Source organism: Sebastes umbrosus, chromosome 13 (genome assembly GCF_015220745.1).
Source record: "Sebastes umbrosus isolate fSebUmb1 chromosome 13, fSebUmb1.pri, whole genome shotgun sequence".
In the NCBI taxonomy this organism is placed as follows: Eukaryota; Metazoa; Chordata; class Actinopteri; order Perciformes; family Sebastidae; genus Sebastes; species Sebastes umbrosus.
In genome coordinates this window covers 1,783,694-1,805,848 of record NC_051281.1, presented here as the reverse complement: position 1 = coordinate 1,805,848, position 22,155 = coordinate 1,783,694, and the positions used below count along the sequence as shown (strand labels likewise).

General features: G+C 40.3%; 1 protein-coding gene across 7 annotated transcripts in view; it reads right to left on the bottom strand.

The window, feature by feature from the left end:
* Positions 1–22,155, bottom strand: part of LOC119500173 (mitogen-activated protein kinase kinase kinase kinase 4-like) — a 113,896-nt gene that overhangs the window by 51,580 nt on the left and 40,161 nt on the right. For all 7 annotated transcript variants that reach the window (XM_037789761.1, XM_037789762.1, XM_037789765.1 and 4 more), the window contains exon 3: positions 11,536–11,592. In XM_037789761.1, coding sequence (XP_037645689.1) covers positions 11,536–11,592 — 57 coding nt within the window. The remainder of the gene's footprint in view (positions 1–11,535; positions 11,593–22,155) is intronic.

The window sequence follows — 22,155 nt, the reverse complement described above, 5'->3', positions numbered from 1 at the left end:
AACACAAACAAACTGACCGATGGAGGCAGCGGTAGACCAGCAACTCCTGCGTTCTGTGAGGTAAAATTACTGTTTTTGTCAATGGAGTCTGGTGGCTTTGAAGAGAGCATAGATAACGGCTTCAGTTCCCCATCGGAAGGGGCTGTCTGTCATTTACTGGAGGTAATACACTGACTATGGAGAAGTAGCTCATACAACCACACTGAGAAACATCCAAACCAGGCATTTAAGTTGTTATTACTGTGACAAAAGTTTAAGTATATTTCCTGCTGCTTCCTTTAAGGAATGCCTGCAGTGTTTCACTTTATTCATGCTACGCTTGTTTTCTCATGAGAGGTTGAAGGAGGCAGCAGGTTTCCATGAGAGGTTTGTGTTTGCCTGTTATTCATTTTGCGTTAATCTGCTGCGGCTGTTCAGAGAGTTCAGCAGGAGTTCTGACCGTCCGTGAAGATGACGGGGTCAGTCGGTCAGCCGGCCTGTCAGCCAATCCTCTGAGTCACCGTTAGTCAGCCAGCCAGTCGGTTACTGCTTCAGCCAGGCAGCCGGTCATTTCACCAGGCAGCTAGCCAACCAATGAGAGAGCAAGCCAACAAACCAGACCGGTCCTTCTGTTGATCCACTCATCAGCAGCAGACCATCAGCAAGTGAGCCAGCCGACCCGTCAGTCAACCAATCAGTCGGTCAGTTACATAATTAAAAACAGGACGCACTGAAGACCTTAAAGAGGAAACTGAAAGATGCACAGACCAACAGAGCCTTCTACGGTCAACACGACATCCCATCGACCACAAATTGTCGGTTATGTGAACGTTTTTGGAACAAGTCAGCATAATTACAGATGAGGACAGACTGGAGGAGAAGGAACGCTCGTACACATTATTCACCATGAGATGAATAAAGGTTGAGAATAACAGCTTAAAGACAGGAAGAGAGGAATCACCTCAGTGGACTAAACATTATGTTCCTTAATATGTTCAGAGCAGCAGCGGTCACGAGAAAACATACACCCCAATGAAACAGAATCAGCTAGTGATGTTTAGAAGAAACAGACATGAGGTGAAGTCACATGCTAATCTAATAAAACATATATTAGAGAGAGAAAAGAGTGAAAAGGTGGCCTCTAGTGCAGCATTTATTATGTTATTAATATATCATAATTTTTTTTTACCTTTTTCAGACACTGTTTAGACTTTTTTTCAAACTTATTTTTAAAGAAATTTTTTCAGACATTTTTCAAACTTTTCTTTTCAAAATTGTTTTCAGACATTTTTCAGACTTTTTTTTTTTTTTTTTTTTACCTTTTTCAGACATTGTTTAGACTTTTACAGACATTTTTTCCAACTTTTTTTCCCCAACATTTTTCCAACTTTTTTTTTCAAAAATGTTTTCAGACAATTTTCAACTTTTTTTTTTTTTTTTTACCTTCTTCAGTCATTGTTTAGACTTTTTTCCCAACATAATATTGTAATATATATATATCATAATCCCGATCCTATCTATCGTCCCCGGGACGACGGGACGCCGTTAGTCTCGAGCCCTGGCGGTACCTTCTGTACTGTAGAAAAAAAGAGTACGGTCACGTTTTCAGAATTTTGGCGTTGAATTGGTACCGAAGTATTAGTTCTCGTGACATCACTACTAAGAACCTGATAGCGCTGCAACTGATAATTCTTTTTTATTGATTATTCTGAGTATTATTTGTCTGAATCGTTTAGTCAACGACTGTCGAAAAATGGTGAAAAACACTGATCAGAGATTCAACGAAAAATGATTTTTTTAAAACAGAGAAAAGCAGCAAATCATCTGAGAACCAGAGAATATTTATAGCATTTAATAAATGACTTTTTGATTGATGGACGGGTCAACGTTCTGTCTGATGACTATTGATTGAACACAGAGAGGAATCTGGTCCAGCTGACAGATTTCTCTGCTGAGCTCCAGCAGAAACACAGTCGGTCTGTCAGAGAGCATCATTAGGATTCAACAGAGACAACAGACAGACAGACAGACAGATAGATGGAGGCAGAAAGTGACCTGGATGTCAGGACACAGCTGCTTCAACACACTCACATCATCCTCCCTCTCTCTCTCTGGCCTGTCTCTACGCTGTCCATTTATTTTGGACATCACCGTCTCCTATAATGACTTTAATCTCCTGTATCGCATCATCACCTCTCTGTCCTTCATTCTCTCTCTCTGTCTGTCTTTGTCTCACTCCCCCCCACCCCCCTCTCAAACTATATATATATATATATATATATATATATATATATTCAGAAACAAGGCGTCCCATCCTGAAGCTACTCATTATCATTCCAGGGCATGAAATGGTGGGGAGACTCGCTGGCGGCCATATTGCTGCTAAAGTATTACAGCACACAATGTGAGCGGAGCTAACAGAGAACCGACCGCGACCCCCCCCCCCGCCCCTCCCTGGGGGAGAGGACGGCCGCAAGATGGAAGCATAATGGAAACTGGAAGCTGAGGAGGAGGAAGAGGAGGAGGAGGAAGAGGGAGACAAAGGCCAAGAGAGGTCGACGTGTCTTTAACAGGAAGAGCAGGAACCTGGAGGGAAGATTTTAAACTCTGAAACTTCTTTAGGTTCGACAGGAACGCAGCGAGAATCGGCTGCCTGGCTATACATAGCAACGGTCTGCTATAGAGAAATTACAGACCACAGAGCGCCGTGATTGATCGATCAGAATCAAGTATTCAACACAGCCGTGTAATAAATTATATTATTGTATTATAATCAGGTAATAATCAAAGTTAACACGATAATAACACATTAATGCAAATTCGTTTTAAGGCCACTAATTTCTTTTAAAGCAATCAAACTTTTGGAGGTTGTAACAGGCTCAGTTTTAAAGTTAGAGTGGAAATACTGGTATCATATGAAACTAGAAAACCTGATGAATGACAGGAATGACAATATCTGTCATTGTTTTGTGTTGTTAATTGATTTACAATAATAAATACATACATACATTTGCATAAAGCAGCATATTTGATAAGAGGATTAAATACTTGACAAATCTCCCTTTAAGGTTCATTTTGAACAGATAAAATGTGATTAATTTGTGATTAATAGCGATTAACTATGAACAATAATGCGATCAATCGCGATTAAATATTTAAATCAATTGACAGCCCTAATAGTAACATATTATCATGCATCATCATCAAAGTTATTACAACTCATCCTGAGTGGAATGTAAATGTTGTGCTGTCATCTTGATAGATATTCTAGATATTTCAGTGCATCAGTGAACACTTTGACCTGCTGGTGGCGCTAGAAGTGGCCTGAGGATCATCCTCATGGGGCTGTGAAAATCTGCATCAGATTTAATGTTAATCTATCCAACAGAGATGTTTCACTCTGGACCAACAAGCCGAGTGTGACACTGCAATTTATACAACCTCACAATTTAGCTCACGAAAAGCAGAATTTGTGGGGATGAAGGCTGCAAAATAGAAATCTGCATTTGTCTGGCCATGACTGGACCGCTCAGAAGACTTTTTATTCTTCGAGACAAACATACAATCTGATGCCTTCAACACCTTCCCACTTTTCACTTTCACACATTCTGATTGGACGGGGAGCAGCAGCAGCAGCAGGAGGGGGGGTGGGAGGTGAGACAGACGGAGAGAGAGAAAGAGAGAAAGACTTCATCTGCTGTTTGTTTCATGTGCAAAGATTCACAGAGAGAGAAACAGCAAGTGAGAAAAATATGAGGAGAACCGCTCTTCATTCTCCTCCAGGGGGGGGGGGAGAGGTAGAGAGATAAAGCTGCTCGCTGGGGAGGTTTTCCACTAATCAAGATCGATTTCTTTCCTGTTGAATCCTGCTGGATTACATCAAGTCAGCAGCAGCAGCAGCAGCAGTGAGGATGCAGAGCTGCTGCAGCTTCTCTCTCTCTCTCTCTCTCTCTCTCTCTCTCTCGGTCTCTCTCTCTCTCTCTCTCTCTACTTTTTTTCTGATTATGGATGAGGATGACTTCACTCTCTCTGTCTACTCTATTACTCTCTCTCTCTATCTCTCCTTCGCTCTCCACAGAAAACAGAGGCGGCGACTGAAAGAAAGATGGCGAGGGATGGAAACGAAACAAATACAAGCACAAAAAAAGGAAAAGAAGGGGAGAAAACAGGCAGGAATCTGGATGACTGCAACAAAAAAGAGCATATAATTGAAGGAGGGGAGTGATGGACAGAGGAGGAAAGAGGTGGAGGATGGATGTGAGCGATGGAGGTGAAGAGAGGAGCAGCCCCTCCTATAATCCGACTGCACTTCAGCTGAACCTTCTCCTTATTTAAGCTCTCTGGATCTCCGTCTCAGGTTTTACTCGCTCACTTCCTGCTCTTCCATCTTCTTCTCCAACCATCCTGATTATAGTTCAATCAGCTCGACATCACAGGTTATTATTTTTGTATCAGATGTTAATGAGAAAGACGGAAGAGAAGAACGCCCGTTCAGAGGAGACTTTAAGTGTTGGCACAGACGCCGTCACGTGGGAACGAACGACAGCCAATAGAGAACCGAGCTGACTGAAGAAGGAAGGACAACCACTGCCACTGCTTTTCACACATTTTTCATATTATACTAATATTTTTCATATGTCTGAGTGGTGTTTCATGCTTTTAGCTTGTAGAAAGTCCTCTTTGAAAATAGATGTTATTTCATTTAGTTTTTACATATTTTATTACTATTTTTCACACATTTTTCGGATATTTAAAAAAATATTTTCAGACATTTTTTTAAATATTTTTCACAAATTTGACTAATAATTTTCAGATATTTTTTTTAGATTTTTCACATATTTTACTAATAATTTTCAGTCATTTTTGGGATATTTTTCACACATGTCTGACTGGTGTTTCATGCTTTAAGCTGGTAGAAAGTCCTCTTTACTAATAGATGTTATTTTGTTTAGTTTTCACATATTTTACTGGTATTTGTTTGGATATTTTTCAGACATTTTTCACATATTTTACTAATAATTTTCAATTTAAAATATTAAACATGTTCCATATTTCTGATGGGATATCCTGTTGTGTGTGTTGAACCCAGCCGATGACGCAGTCACGTGGGAAAGAACGACTAAGCTGACTGAAGAAGGAAGGACGACCACCGTCGTCATGGCGGCCGCAACTAACACATGAGCTAATGCTAAACGTGAAGCATAAAGTAACTTTTTCATTTGTTTTTATTTAACGTCTCCATGACTTCATCCATCCTTCCTCAATGTTCAGTACAAAGTAAAAACCAACATCACTAATTCTTCCTGGCCGTCGTCCGCCATGTTTGTTTACACTAAAGCCACGTTTGATTTGATTTGAAATAATCTTTTAGTGTGGTCCGGCCTTAAGCAACAAACTGTAACCAACAGACACTAAAGCAGGAGTTATGATTCATATCGTGATGTGCATATAATCAATATTGAGTGATAAAAAAGGTCTATAAAGCCCGACACCCTGTAGCCATCCTCTCTCCTCCTAAGTCTCTCTCTCTCCCACTGGGGATATGGAACAGGAAGTGGAATGTGGGTCAGAGCATATATGATGCCGAGATGTGCACAGGGAGTCGAGTGGACACACACACACACACACACACACACACACACACACACACACAAATAAACATTACATGGGATTGGTGTGTGTGTGTGTGTGTGTGTGTGTGTGTGTGAAAATCTCAAGCGTCTCCAATGCAAACAACTTCCTCTCGTCAACCGTCGTTCTTGGCGAGCATCCAGACAAACTCTCCGTGTTTATTTTAGAAAACGGCTGAACCGTGTGGAAAAGAGAGAGTCGGACCGCTCTGAAAAAAACATCCTGAATATTCTCTACATGTGCGTTTCTCTTCAGCCGTTCAGCTCGTATGAACACATTAACATATTCCCATCAGATGTTCCTGATCCTTCTTCATGTCCTCTCTTTAATCTCCACAGCTGGAAACCTGCAGCCTGCAGGCTACAGTGAAGGTAGGAAACAGCCTTTAAAGTGGCTATAATCAATATGCATCACATGACTTCTTGTGCGTGAGAGGGGTCGTTCATAGTGACGGACCTACAGACAATTATCACCCCAATTCTGCTGTTCCCCTCAGATCTACGGAACCTTTTACACCTTCAGCACTGTTTTGGTTTTAGGTTCACTCTCTCGGCTCTCATGGCATCATCATGGCAGCCTTCAAATGAAACTGGTGAGCTCGTGTTTACAATATGGGAAGACGTGTACACGATATGCTTGGCGTTCAAGGGGTTAAGTCGTGAGAACACCGCTGCTAAGCAACGGCAATATTAACGTTACTGTTGGCATTAGCGAGTGGGTAACATAACGCGGGAAATGCAAAGGCATAATGACAATGACGTTGTTGGGAATGTCAACATTTTCCTGAGACATATTATTAAATTACAAAGAAAATCAATATACGACTAAAATTACAATATATTAACTTATTATGCGCCGAAAAATGAACTTCCATGGCCTCCGCCATTTCTGTACAACGTCGACAAACACGTCACAACTCCTGAACTTGGAGCTTTCAGAAACTTTCCATTGACGAGGTCGTGAATACCACAAGAGGGGGGCATTCATATGGACTCTTCTCGTGAACGCGGTAAACACAACCCCATTTGACCTGCTGAGCACCAAACCACAGACATGGCGAATGCAGCGAAGCATGTAGCTAATATATCCCTCAGTAAATGGAGGAGACCAAAAACAGAGCTAAAAGGAGAGTGAATATATTGGACTTACATTCACTGGGTGGCCAGAAACACAACTCCAAATGAAAGCTAATTTTCAGGATGTGTAAATAAGCTAAACTGTTTTCTAACAAGCTCACCATGACAACTTAAAATGTGATTGTCAATATTGTGTTCACAGCTCGTTTCCACTGCCCCGAGTGGCCCAAAAATCACAAAAATCAGTTATTGAAATGTTAAAGAAGTATTTAAACCGTTAGTGCCACATTTCCACAGCATGGTACAGCGCTGCACGGTTCGACTAGACTCGCTTGGAACTGTTCTTTCTCGGTTTTCCATTAACAAAAGTTGTGGATAGTACCTGGCACTTTTTTTTAGTACCAGCTCGGTCGAGGTTCCCAGCGAGCTAGAAGGTGGAGATAAAACACTGCAGAGAGAATCATCACTTGCGCGACACAAGCCCGCCATTTTTAAATAGCTAAGCTAACGTAAATAATGACCACAATTTTGTTTTTATTCACATGACTCGCAAAACCACGTCGTGGTCAACTGACAAAGCACAGACGTTCCTCTGTTTGGTTGGCGATTAGGAATTTCAAGAGCACCGATACTTCAGTACCAAGTTGATGCCAAAATTCTGAAAACATGATTGTACTCGTTTTTCTACAGTACTGCAGTTACCGTAGGTACCGTCAGGGTTCCAGACTAACATTGTCCCGGGGACGATAAAAAATGTGTTTGGGACGCAGTAAACTCACTATCGACGCGCCCTATTTTTTTCCCTGATAATACTACATTGTGTTGAAATCAGCAGGACGAGAGCTAGTTAACGTTAGCTGTTAGCTCCGTGCAGGAATGTGCTACTTACCGGCTGCTAACAGCTAGCGTTAACTAGCTCTCGTCCTGCCGACTTCCAACACGGGAGATGCCTTACATTATGATGTGCTCAGGCTCTATTCAGTAAAAATAAGTATTGGGTGAAGGTGAATTCTGACGTTATAAATATGTGTTTAAATGTTGTTAAATGTAGTTTTTGGTGAGAAACTTGAATAAATCCAGATGTTTGAAGGAGATGTTTTCAATATAAATATAAAATAGATAATAGAGAGAGAATTATGACCTGTTTAACTTCCTAACAAAAATAGCATGCTAACGGTAATAAAGGAGTGGATGTTGAAGGACACGAGATTTATTGTTTTACTTCAGTTTTTTATCGCGGTATCGAATTTGTATCATCTACTAATTTTCTGGTATCGTGACATCACTATTGCCGATGAAAGAATCCAGCGAGAGAACACATTGTGTTTGTGCCGCGTTGAAGATGATGTCACGGTAGTTTCACGTGGCGTTGCTATGACAATCAGCTAAGAATGCCACCTACACTGAGGGGGTATTATCCACAGTGGAAAACTAAATTGAGAAAAGTACCTGGTACCAAAAGTGAGTCAAGTCGAGTCATACCATGGAGTGGAAATCCCTTTAAGTGAATCATTTTAAGTTCTACCCTTGTTGTTTTTTAACAGGCCTAGCTGTCAAAGTCCATATATCAGTTGTTTTTCTTCATTGTATTCATTCGTCTACTTAAAACACAAAGTTTTAATTGCTGATATAATGGATTGATTTCCCTGACGGACTCAAACTGCTGTGGTCATTGTTTCCTTTAGAGGCGAGTCAGACTGCAGACACGGGGAGACCGGGAGGGCAGAAAGACTGCAGAGGTGGCAAATGTTCAATAGTCTAAAAATAAAATGCTGCAAAGAAAAAGAAGAATACAAAACACTACTCAAAGTACGCTGCCAACCCTTTTTTTAAAAGGGTGGTTGTGTTTTAAATAGAAGTGGTTCCATTAGCCTTCATTGACAGCAGACAGAAGATAAATAATAAGATTAAAAGGAGATTCTATTTCACAACATTAGGTTTACTTTTCATGACTTTTCTCTCATTTTTACTTTCACCTCTTCAACCCTCCCTTTCAGCATAAATACGCAGTATATAAACATGTAATCAGTGGTTTTTAACACACTATAATGTAGTTGTAAGCAGGACATTTTTAAGTGTTTATTAATGTATAGTGAATTTATAGTTGTCAACAATTATAACTTCTCCTATGAAGACATTTTAGATTATTACTAGGGTTGTCAAAGTTAACGCGATAATAATGCGTTAATGCATATTAACATTATAACGCCACTAATTTCTTTAACGCAAATTGTGATTTTTAGGTTGTAGCGGCTCAGTTTTAAAGCTAGAGTGAAGATACTGGCATCATATGAAACTATAAAACCTGATGAATCCATCGGTACCAACCATGTCATACTAGCTGGTCATGAAGGAGGTTAAATAACACTCCTAACTTACACTAAATGTTGGTGAGGAAAAAATGTCATGTCCATTTTCAAAGGGGTCCCTTGACCTCTGACCTCCAGATCAGTGAATGTAAATGGGTTCTATGGGTACCCACGAGTCTCCCCTTTACAGACATGCCCACTTTATGATAATCACATGCAGTTTGGGGGCAAGTCATAGTCAAGTCAGCACACTGACACACTGACAGCTGTTGTTGCCTGTTGGGCTGCAGTTTGCCATGTTATGATTGGAGCATATTGTTTTATGCTAAATGCAGTACCTGTGAGGGTTTCTGGACAATATCTGTCATTGTTTTGTGTTGTTAATTGATTTACTATAATAAATATAAACATATATTTGCATAAAGCAGCATATTTGTCCACTCCCATGTTGATAAAGGGATTAAATACGTGACAAATCTCCCTTTAAGGTTCATTTTGAAAAGATAAAAATGTGCGATTGATTTGCCATTAACTATGGACAATCATGTGATTAACAGCCCTAATACATACATAGCTTGTCCATAAATGTGACTTTAGTATTAGAGTTGTTAAAGACAGACAGACGGCACAATCCTCTTCAGTATAACTGTTGACCCAGATTAAAGGATTTCATGTGACAGCCGTGAAGACTCCTCCTCTTTAATTAAGGCGGCTGGGCAGGAAATGGTCAAGTGACCTCAAATATGTGTTTGTGAATATTTTTCATATTGTCTCACTTAAGTTATTTATTCAATGATGAGTAACACAAAAGGCAAAGGGGGGGAGGGGGAAGGCACTCAGTTCCACCACCACGGATGCAGCGAGATGTAGTTTTAGAACATTTCTGCATGTACACACACACACAAAGAAACACTGGCTCCGATTACAGCGGCAGAAACAGCCCTCTGGGTCCGGACTCAACTCTGTGGAAGAGCTGGCGAGCACGGGCCGAGTATGCACCAAAACACATGCACACGCACACGCACGCGCACACGCACCAGCCGATCTCCAGTCTTTAAGACTATTGGCTAAAACAGGAAATTTAAAATCTGTTGAGCTTCAAACACAAACTCAGCTTTATCCAATGAAGAAAAACAACTACTAAGAGGGTTGGAAGCCTGAAAATGATGAGGACTATTTTTGGAGAGAAAACATTGACATGAGGAAGCAGAGCGGATAGAGAGAGAGAGAGAGAGAGAGAGGGTGAGGGAGCGGAGTCAGAGAAACTGTTTGTTTTGGTGTGATCTGTTATATTGAACGCCTGAGTAAAGAGTTAGTCCTGATATAAGCCGACAAACGCAATGAAACTAAATTTAGGATCAAATCCACATCTGCAGAAGCTGTGAGTCTGGTAACTGCTACAACCGTCTCCTGCATTATTCATGCATCCATCCCATTAAACTAGACTTTATATTTAATTCTCTCTTCAAAGTAGAAATATTTTAACATACAGTAGCTGTGTAAAACCAAAACTCAAACAACTGAGTCAACAGAAGAACCGTTGAGCTTCATTCACCACCACGTCTGACAGAAGAGAGAGATAAGCTTCCACATGATCTACAGAATGATTCAACAATCCTGCAAAAAACGTGCAGCAGCAGTTTAACCAGCATGCAGTTAAAAATAACACGTCTACGCTGACAACTATGGAGTTAAAGGAGTGTCTTAAAAAAGAATAAATCTGTTAAAGAATAAGAAAAATAAATGTATAAAGAGAAATAATTAAGAATAAATAAATAAAAAATGTGTAAATATAAACACAAATAAATAAAAGAATAAATAAGTAAATAAAAAACATGGAAATATATAGAAAAAATTAATAAAATTAATAAGTGAATATAAAAATGTGGAATTATGAAGGCAAAATAAAATAATAAATTAATTTGGAAATATAAAACAAATAACTTATTAAAGAATAATTATAAGTATTTTCTTTTATTTTCACATTTATTTGTTTATATATGCATTTATATATTTTTTTAAATATATATATTTATTTATTTTTGCATATAAATTACTCTTTATTCTGTGTATTTTTAAAAGGAAGAGCATCTATCTACTTTAAAAGATGTCATTTATTTATTTTTATCCCTTTTTTTCCCCATATTTTCCCTTCATTTATTCTTTTAATTATTTATATTTACATTTACACATTTATTTATTTTTTCTTTTACGGACTTATTCTTTTTTAATGGCACTCCTATGACTCCATAGACAAAAATAAGTGATAGTGGTTCTGTGTGGAAGGAATTTCTAAATGAAACAAACATAAAAGCCATATTTCCATCATGTTTTCTACATCGTTTTCCACTGTGTGTTTGAGGTTTAACTGCTGCTCTTTTTATTCTCTTGTTGTGTCCTCTTGTTCTGGTTTGATGGCATCCAGCTGGAGAATCAGCACCACCAGCTCTTTATCTCGATGAACCCAACTAGCAGAATTAACTGTGGATGTAAACCCGGCTGATGACAACTACATATTAAATGGAGCGGTGTTTACTGACCTCGGTGACGTCCATGACCTTGATGGCCGCCAGTTGTCCCGTCTTGACATGTCGACCCTGGAGAGACAAACAGAAGAGAGTTGAGATGAGGGGAAAGCTAAACTTTACATTTGTGTCCCACGTGCAGCCTGCACAGCATCAGTCATGTATGTTACTATTGTTCAAGTATGAATAGTCAATTAAAAGCACAATATGACTGACCATTTTCTTTTTTCAGTGTTGGTGAAAGAAGCAAAAAAGTGACCAATTCATGACAAGAACAAGGCTGTGCTATAAAAATAGCTTTCCGGTTTAATGAGCTGAGCAAACACACACATTCACACCACGTTCATTACAAGTTATCTGCCTCAAACATAACGTGGACGACTGCAGACGATGGTCCAAACCTTCAGACTGAACACGTGCAAGGAATTCAATCATTACTCTCCTCTTCTTCGTGGATAATGCAAATATTAACTGCCACACGCACAATACAAGTCCTTGCCCACCAGAATGGCACCTACATGTATAGAGCTAAGCAGCGAGTGCACACAGCAGCCACCACGAGAGAGAGTCTGGTTTGCGAGCGCTGGAAGGCGTCCACGCTCTCACAGGTAACTCTGCTCTCGAGGTTTAATCCTGCTTGTGCGAATCAACCTGACCTTTGACAGATTTTTTCAGACTTCATTTCTTCCGACATTTTTCAGACTTTTTTTCAGTGATTTTTCAGAATTCTTTTTCATGAGACTTTTTTCATCAGACTATTCTTTTTGGACATTTTTTTCAGACTTTATTTCTTCCGACATTTTTCAGACTTTTTTTTCCAGACTTTTTTCAGACTTTTCTATTCAGACATTTTTCAGTCTTTTTTTTTTTTCTTTTTTTTTTCAGACTTTTTTTTTTACATTTCTTCCGGCATTTGTCAGACTTTTTGTTCCCGACATTTTTCTGACTTATTTTTTTTACGGACATTTTTCAAACTTTATTTCTTCCGACATTTTTCTGACTTTTTCTTTCCCGACATTTGTCCCGACATTTTTCAGACTTTTCTTTTCAGACTTTTTTTCTGACATTTTTCTTCAGACTTTATTTCTTCCGACATTTTCCCACCTCAGCCAGCGCGCACCGGCCCTCACTTTCATTGCGCCACAGGGTTTTGCTTGCACCCTCTGACTCGCACTTCTGTTAGACTCCTTGGTCTGTGTTTCAAGACGGGTCGGGTGGGTTGCCGAGCCCGGCCCTGGGGGCACGATGCGGTTGGGGCGCACTGAGGACACACCTTGTCCACGGCCCCGGGAAGCACCTTCGCCTCGAGCCTTTCCAAGCCGACCTAGAGCCGGTCGTGGCGCACCGCCTCGTATGCGGGACTCCCCAGCCTGCCGTGTGTCGCTCACACCCTCCAGCTGGCTGTTAACGAGGGTCTTTTGGCACAGAGAAGTACTCGTATCGGTACTCGGTATCGGCGAGTACCCAAATGTAAGTTCTTGTACTCTGTCAACTGTTACTCACTTGATTCTGAACCGATTTTCATGAAAAGTGAGAAATTGAACACGATACTGGTTGCTTATCGGGATTAACTTCAGTTATTGGTGCGGACCTAGTTGTGCTGGCTTTATAACAATATAATAGATAAAGAAATCTACACGTTTGGAAAAACTCTCAAAAGCTTACATTTTTAAATTTCCACTTAGATCAGAGCCTGCATATCCCAGAGGAAGTTGTGTCTATTCAGAAGTTAATGTTTTGGAATAAAGCTGATTAGGTTCACCCCAATGACTGCATTTAATTCCAATAAGCATCCAGTATCATTTCTCATGTTTATAGCAAACTGCATTTCATGAAAATCGGTTCAGAATCAAGCGACAACAGTCCATCTTGTAGAGGTCTGCTATTACACGTTGTAATGTTCACTAGTGGATCTCAACTCTCCAACATAAACACTCAAATTCAACGAGAAAGACCATTTTCACTCAGTCACCTCAGACGGAAAGACTCACGACAGAGAGAGAGAGTGTAAGTCTGTGAAACTTTTATGTCTTCATCATGTCTGTGCATGATGTGTGTCTGAACGGGCCACATGATCCGGTTTCCTTTGTGTGAAGCAGGACTGCGACACCTGAACCACCGACCCCCCCACCACCCCCGTTCCTGAATGAGTTAGCGCGTTCGGCAGCTAGAGTGATGAGGGATTAACCCATTTGGGTTTTGCCAGAGGGGACATGTGGAGGCGGGGTTGGTGAAAAGGTCAAGGCTGATTGAGAGAGCAAACTGTAAAGATGACAAGAGAACAAATCTGAGCTTGTGCTTTCTAACTGTGGGAACTACAGTAGAGTATGGGAAAGGAAACCGTGGAGGAGGAGAGAGGGAACCGCACAGAGAATTAAAGATATAGCAAAGAAGGAGGGGGAGGACATGCCTTTTTAAGTTGAAATATGAATGTGGCAGCAGTGTGGAGTGCAGATAGTGAGTGAATCTGAAGAATGGCAACTACAAAACAAAGAGTAGGTGGGCTGATTGTGTTCTGTTGAACCATATCAGCTATAAAACAACAGAAACTAAAGGAAAAGAGAGGGAGGGAACGAACCGGAGCGAAGGGGAGAGGAAGGGAAAAATAAACAGTTTCAGTGCAGAGAGGAAACCGGGACATTAACAGAGTACATTCATCGGAAAGTCATTTTATAAAAATGGACAACAAGTTATGTATTTGTGTGAAACTATGTAGGCAACTCTTCCAAAGCTTTTAACAGCCATTCATTTACAAAGTGTGCGTGTGTTTGGAATGCATCTGAAAGGACAGCTATTGCCTGGACCAATGGATTTTCCTCCATGTAATGTGAAAGGAGCTGTTGGCAGTCCTACATCAACTGGCCAAGTCCTACAACAACTAGCCCAGTCCTACAACAACTGGCCCAGTCCTATATGAACTGGCCCAGTCCGACATCAACTGGCCCAGTCCTACACCAACTGGCCCAGTCCTACAACAACTGGCCCAGTCCTACACCAACTGGCCCAGTCATACATCAACTGGCCCAGTCCTACAACAACTGGCCCAGTGCTACAACAACCCGCCCAGTCCTCCAACAACCGGCCCAGTCCTCCAACAACTGGCCCAGTCCTACAACAACAGGCCCAGTCCTCCAACAACTGACCCAGTCCTCCACCAACTGGCCCAGTCCTACACCAACTGGCCCAGTCCTACACCAACTGGCCCAGTCCTCCATCAACTGGCCCAGTCCTCCAACAACTGGCCCAGTCCTCCATCAATTGGCCCATTCCTACATCAACTGGCCCAGTCCTACATCAACTGGCCCAGTCCTCCACCAACAGGCCCAGTCCTACACCAACAGGCCCAGTCCTACACCAACTAGCCCAGTCCTCCATCAACTGGCCCAGTCCTCCATCAACTGGCCCAGTCCTACAACAACTGGCCCAGTCCTACATCAACTGGCCCAGTCCTCCATCAACTGGCCCAGTCCTACATCAACTGGCCCAGTCCTACAACAACTGGTCATCCAGGAGCTGTGGACGGTTAGTGGGAACGTAGTGGACTAGTGTGTGTCTCCATCAGCCTCCATTAAACTCCAGCATCCATCTTACTGTAGGAATGCTGAGTCATCCGTTTCTCATCCCAACACACACACACACACACACACACAGAAGGGAGGTATTTCTGACGTACTAATACACACACACACACACACACACACACACACACACACACACACACACACACACACACACACACACACACACACACACCAGATACTAATGAATGGACTCACCACTTTTACATTCACACACACAAATAGAATGAGAAGAAGCCTGACCTTTCTCCCGGCTGACTCAGTCTGACCTCACTAACTTCTTCTCTGATGACCAAAGGCCTCTTTAACAATGGGCTGCCTCCAGCGTGTTTCAGCTGACTTTGCAGTTTGATTAAAGCTTCAGAATGTGAGTTAACTGGGTTTATTCATAATCACACAGAGGGAGACTGCACTAATGGTGTACATTATTATTATGTACATTAATGAGCCTACTTCTCTCTTGATTTATTACCTCAGTAAACATTGTAAACATGAGTTTATGGTCTCAATCGCTAGTTTCAAGTCTTCTTCAATACAGCATGATGTTCATTTAGTAAATTATGGTCCCATTTAGAGTCAGATAGACCATAAAGCAGGGGATGCTTTAGGGCGGGGCTACCTCGTGACTGACAGGTCGCTACCACGGCGTTGTCCGGTCTGGGAGTTGTCCGTGTTTTCGTCTTAGAGCTTTAACCCTTTCACAGTGTGTTTTCACTTCATCAAAGTTAGTTACAACATTTTGGTCGACTTCTTCGGTTGTACTTAGCTCCACCCTCTTGTGTTACTTCTGGTTGCAAAAAACCAAGATGGTGACGGCTAAAATACGGAACTCAAAGCTTCAAAACAGCCGTTCACAAACTAATGGGTGACGTCACGGTGACACGTCCACTTATCTTAGTCTATGGTCTGCACACACACATTACTGGAGCTACACACTGACTAACAACAGATACTCAAGTAGACACACACTTCCTAACACACACACACACACACACACACACAGACTAACATACAGTGTAGGAGCTGCTGTCTGGACACCGCAGTGACATCATGACAGACGCTGATGAATGAGTATCTTTATATACACACGACTTCTCGAGGTTCAGTTTCATAAGAGTCCTTGAAGAGAAAACCAACCACTCGTGACCAGTGTGTGTGTGTGTGTGTGTGTGTGTGTCTGTGTGTACCACAGGGATATAAGTAGTTGCTGGGAATATGGTGTGTGAATGTATTTTATTTATTTATTTTTTAAATTATATTTATTTATTTATTCATTAATTTATTTATTTATTTCTTATATATTTTTTTCTCCTCCCTTGTTTTTGAATACTTTTTCAATTTGCAGTTACTATCTGTTGTTAGATGTACAAATAGCTATATTTTTTATGGTTTAGGTTGTTTTTTTGTTTCTTTTTTCTTATGGAAAAAAGATGTAGGTGTGTGTGTGTGTGTGTGTGCGTGCGTGTGCATGTGCGTGTGTGTGTTGTGACAGTTTTTCCTGCATCCTCTCGTTTTCCGATCTCGTTGGGAGACATTTTTCCTTCAATGACGCAGTTTTCCCAAAAGGTGATAATCAACAACAAGACGCTGTCTAAATGATTAAAGATATTTGTGTGTGTGTGTGTGCGTGCGTGCGTGCGTGCGTGCGTGCGTGCGTGCGTGAGTTCTCCGTGTGTGAGAAAGGTGACCTCAGAACACAGACTGTAATAATTACAGAACCCCCCCAAACCGCCAACACACATACACACACACACACAGACAGACAGCTACACAACGGTTAAAAGATGACATCATCTTCTTCTCTGGTTCCTTTGTTCAGAAACAACACACACTCACACACACACAACCCACACACACCTGGTACACACACAGTGGTATCCTTGTATAGTCTCCTTTAGGGCTGATCCGAGTGCTTTGAAGCTTTGACCGTTGCCATGGTAATCGACCTCCAAATCAATATTCGAATGCTTTGTTTTTTGTTTTTTTTATACAAGTATGTAATTAAAAGTATAAATCCCTAAAAAGCCCGTGAAATAAGGAATAATCCCACAACATGATTCATTATTTATATTCAACATTAATTATTATTAGTTATTCTCACGAGGATATTGCCGTTTGTTATGCGTAGAGGTGTGTGTGTGTGTGTGTACAGTAGTGAGGCAGCGGCGCTGTTACCAGAGCTTCGAAACCCAAAACATGGTGTTTGGGACGGCCCTAATATTCTTAGATCAGTCATTTTTACTAATATTTAAGTAACGTCTGTGGGTTTTCACCACATTGGATTTTAAGATGCATTAGTTATCCTCTTAATGGAAAATCAAGCATCTCAATAACAATGATGACGCTCCCATCCACACCATTTAAGACCTTCACCTCTTCACCTCAACCAGACCGGGGTGAATCAAGTTCTTCACTGAAGCCACATTACAGGATTCCTAGGAATTAAAATAAAAGCAAAAACGGGAACAAAAGCAGCCTCAGTTCTATATGAATGTAGATGATGCAGTTATTGAAACTCCGTTCAAACATTATATAATCCTGCTGTCATCCGACTCTCCCATGACCAGCAGCACCACGACCCGTCAGCACCGGGCTCGGTCCGGTCCCTCTGTGTGGGACGTTTGGACCCGTCAGCACCGGGCTCGGTCCGGTCCCTCTGTGTGGGACGTTTGGACCCGTCAGCACCGGGCTCGGTCCGGTCCCTCTGTGTGGGACGTTTGGACCCGTCAGCACCGGGCTCGGTCCGGTCCCTCTGTGTTGGACGTTTGGACCCGAGTCTCCCTGACTAATGGGAAAGCCTGGGGGGCCCGGCGGGGGGGAGGAGGCATCAGTGTTGGTTTCACAGATTTTAGGCTCACATGGTCTCAACACGTTTTGTTTTCAGACGCCTTCGAGGCAAAGTTACTATTTGTGGGAAAAACTTTCACGACTGAGACAACTAAGCCTTAGCTTTAGCTCCATTGACGGCTGATCACAGTTATTTCTTCAAGCTGAAGTCCTTGAGATCAAATTTGAAGATTTTTTACCAAGTTGCTGGTGTAAGATTTATTATTTTAACAAATAATTTTGAAGATTTTTTAACAAGTTGCTGGTGTACGAGTTATTGTTTTAATAATAAATAAAAAATTCTGTTAATTTTTAAGATTTTTTACCAAGTTACTGTTGTACAATTTCTCATTTTAATAATAAATACAAATTCTGTTAATTTTGAAGATTTTTTTTACAAAGTTGCTGGTGTACGATTTATTATTTTAATAATAAATAAAAATGTGTTAATTTTGAAGTTTTCTTTTTAACAAGTTGCTGGTGTACGATTTATTATTTTAATAATAAATAAAAATCAAATTTGTTTAAATAAAATTTAAATTTGTATTATTTATTACATTTTGTTTTACAAAGTTAGGAAAACAATGTTTAACCTGATGAACCAGAATGTCTAAACAAAAAGTCCAACCTGCAAATGCAAAGTCTTCACCACGTTTCAGACGGACTGTAAAACACAGAAGAAACGCTGAGTCAGCAGACTGGCGAGGAGCTCCGAGCTGGAAGAGGTAACATGATGTGCAGGTGCTGATGAATTGATTCTCTCTGCTTTGGATTCAGAGCATCACTGACTCACCCGTCTCCTCCCGACGGCAGCCAACAGTCACTTTAATCAGACGCTGTTTGCCAACACGGCCCGACCCGGCTCTACCAACACATCACCATGATGTCATTGGTTGTTTTACACTTTTTATCAACTGCTGACTGCAGGCTTTTATTTGGCTGAGCTGACCAGACAAAGACACTTGCTAGAAAAGAGAATGAATTAGTCTAAAACAGAGCTTTAACGGTGCAATGTCTGATAATTACCATCTAATAAATACTGTAAAAGTGGAGAGCTTGGACCAGTGAACACATTTACAATCAATGATAATAAGTCAATGTTGTGTTTATAGCTTGTTCTGCTGCCCACAAATGGCTGAAAGAAATCGATTATTAGTGCATTCAAATTATTCTTTGTGGTGAAATTATTTTTTAATCAGTTTTTTTATGTCCGTCACCAGAAGCCATAAAAGTGTTAACTCATGTTTGCCCTCAACAAACAGCTCGCTTGTTTGTGCTGTAAAACAATCCTTCACATTTCCATCCACATCCAACAGCAGCTCACAATGTTAAAACATAACGTAGAGGGAGGCTACCCTGTGTATGGAGTCATAGGAGTGCCAAAAAAAAGTATAGAATAAAAAAAAAACATTGTTTAGACTTTTGTTTTCCAACATTTTTCAAAATTTTTTTTTCAAACTTTTTTTTCAGACATTTTTCTGACTTTTTTTTTACGGAAATTTTTCAGAATTTTTTTTTTTTTTTTTTCAAATTTTTTTTTCAGACATTTTTCGGACTTTTGTTTTACGGACATTTTTAAAACTTTTTTTTTCAAACTTATTTTTCAGACTTTTTTTTTACCGACATTTTTTCAAACTTTTTTTTTCAATTTTTTTTTCAGACTTTTTTCAGACTTTTTTTTCAAACTTTTTTTTCAAACTTTTTTCAGACTTTTTTTTACGGACATTTTTTCAGATTTTTTTTTTTTTTTTACCTTTTTCAGACATTTTTAAAGAAAATATATCTGGAAACATAAAGAAGAAGAAATAAATAAATAAAAAATGTGGATATATATATTTTTCAGAAATTTTTTCCAGTCTTTCTTTTTTTTTTTTACCTTCTTCAGACATTGTTTAGACTTTTGTTTTCCAACATTTTTCAAATTTTTTTTTCAGACATTTTTTGGACTTTTGTTTTACGGACATTTTTTAGACTTTTTTTTTTTTTTTTTTACCTTTTTCAGACATTGTTTAGACTTTTGTTTTCCAACATTTTTCAAACTTTTTTTTTCAAACTTTTTTTCAGACATTTTTCAGACTTTTTTTTCAAACTTTTTTTTCAGACATTTTTCAGACTTTTTTTTTTTACCCTTTTCAGACATTGTTTAAAGAAAATATATCTGGAAACATAAAGAAGAAGAAATAAATAAATAAAAAATGTGGATATATATAGAGAAATAAATAAAGGAATAAATAAGCAAATAAGTAAATAAAGAAATTAAAGAAATAAAGGTAAATATAGGGAAAAGCAATAGGAAATATAATATATAATATATTTAAAAAATGTATAATATAAGGAATAAAATCAAATAAATATAAAATAAATAAGGGATAAAAATAAATATATCACATTAAATAAAAATAAATAGATGAAATAAGCAATTGTTTAAGTAATTTAATTGCAAAAATAAATAAATATGTTTTTTAAATATATATAAACAAAATTAGATGAACAAATAAATGTGAAATTAAAAGAAAATACACTAATTATTCTTTTATATTTTATTATTTTTTTCTTTATATTTCAAAATGTATTTATATTTTGTTCTCTATATATTTCCACGTTATTTTATTTACTTATTTATGTCTTTAATTTCTTTTATTTATATTTCCACATTATTTTCTTATTCTTTTACAGATGGATTCTTCTTTATGGCACTCCTATGGTTTTTTTGATGACTGTTATATACTACGTGATAATTACTTTGTTCCATCTATTGTTGATAAAACACTATCCTGTATCTTTGACAAATGCTCATCAGCCTCTAACCTGCTTCCCACGAGACATCTGGAACCGTTAGTTTACGTGATGACAGTTTCACAGACTGCTCGGACCAAAGCACATTTGCAGAAATTTGAGAAAATAAAAGCAGGTAATTAAAATGACAATCATGGAGCGTAAACGAGCCCCACGGCGGACGTTAAGAACGACTCGGTCACTCGCGTCCCAACCTTTAAAGCCTCCTTCGCTGTGATCACTCCTCTCTCCAATCAGGACCCATCGACAACAGCAGACAACAATTTTAATGAGGTTCTCTTACTCAGACTACTGGGACCTGACCCCCCCCTCACTCCTAAGATCCTTCAGCTGGTGTGACCTTTGACCTATGACCTCGACTCTAAAAGGGAAGGGAGGAGGGGAGTGATCTGGATTTCTCATTATAGTGGAAAAGACTGCAGCTGAACCCAGATACTGATCTGAGGTCAGTTTTAATTGCTACGTGTTGAAGGGATCTGAGAAAAGTCTGATTTGTTGCAGAGTAAAAAAGTGTTACTCAAGTTAATAATATATTAATAATAATTCACGCTCAAAAACAACTACGAAGGATCCCAGATATAATACGCCGGAATGATCCTTTAATGTGCTGACCGACGACGATAACACAATGTGTGTTTTCTTCGTTTTTTTAAGGGCTATAAACTGATATCGTTATAATAACTACTTTCAGCTCATTGTTTATCTGTCGGTCTGGAGGGTGTGAGCGACACACGGCAGGCTGGGGAGTCCCGCATATGAGGCGGTGCGCCGCGACCGGCTCTAGGTTGGCTTGGAAAGGCTCGGAGCCAAGGTGCTTCCCGGGGCCGTGGACAAAGTGCCCGCTGCGCCCTCTCTCCCCGCCGGGAAGGGTCGGGGCCCCCTGCTCCCGGTGCGACTGTCGACCGGGGCGGACTGTCCTCAGTGCGCTCCAACCACGTCGTGCAGCTTGGCCCACGTAAAAGGCGCCAGGGGTCTGCGGCGATGTCTGCAACCCACCTGACCCGTCTTCAAACACGGACCAAGGAGTCTAACGCACGCGCGAGTCAGAGGATGCAAGCAAAACCCCGTGGCACAATGAAAGTGAGGGCCGGTGCGCGCTGGCTGAGGTGGGATCCCGGCCCCATGGGGTCGGGCGCACCACCGGCCCATCTCGCCCGCATCGTCGGCCCGAAAGATGGTGACGAGAGGTTAACGTCACGCTGCCGTAAAGTGGTATCGGTGCCGTTGTATTGGAGCCGTTTTGCGAGTACGAGTACATGAGCACAGTATCGGACCCGATACCCGATACAGGTATCGGTGCATCCCTAATAGCAAGTACGACTAACCCGTCTTCTAGTGGTAACGTCTCCGTCTGATCTGGAGCTCACAGCTGATATGTACGTGGTTTGTTTACATGACATAACAGAAGTGCTCGAAGACGCTCGCATCCAGTTAG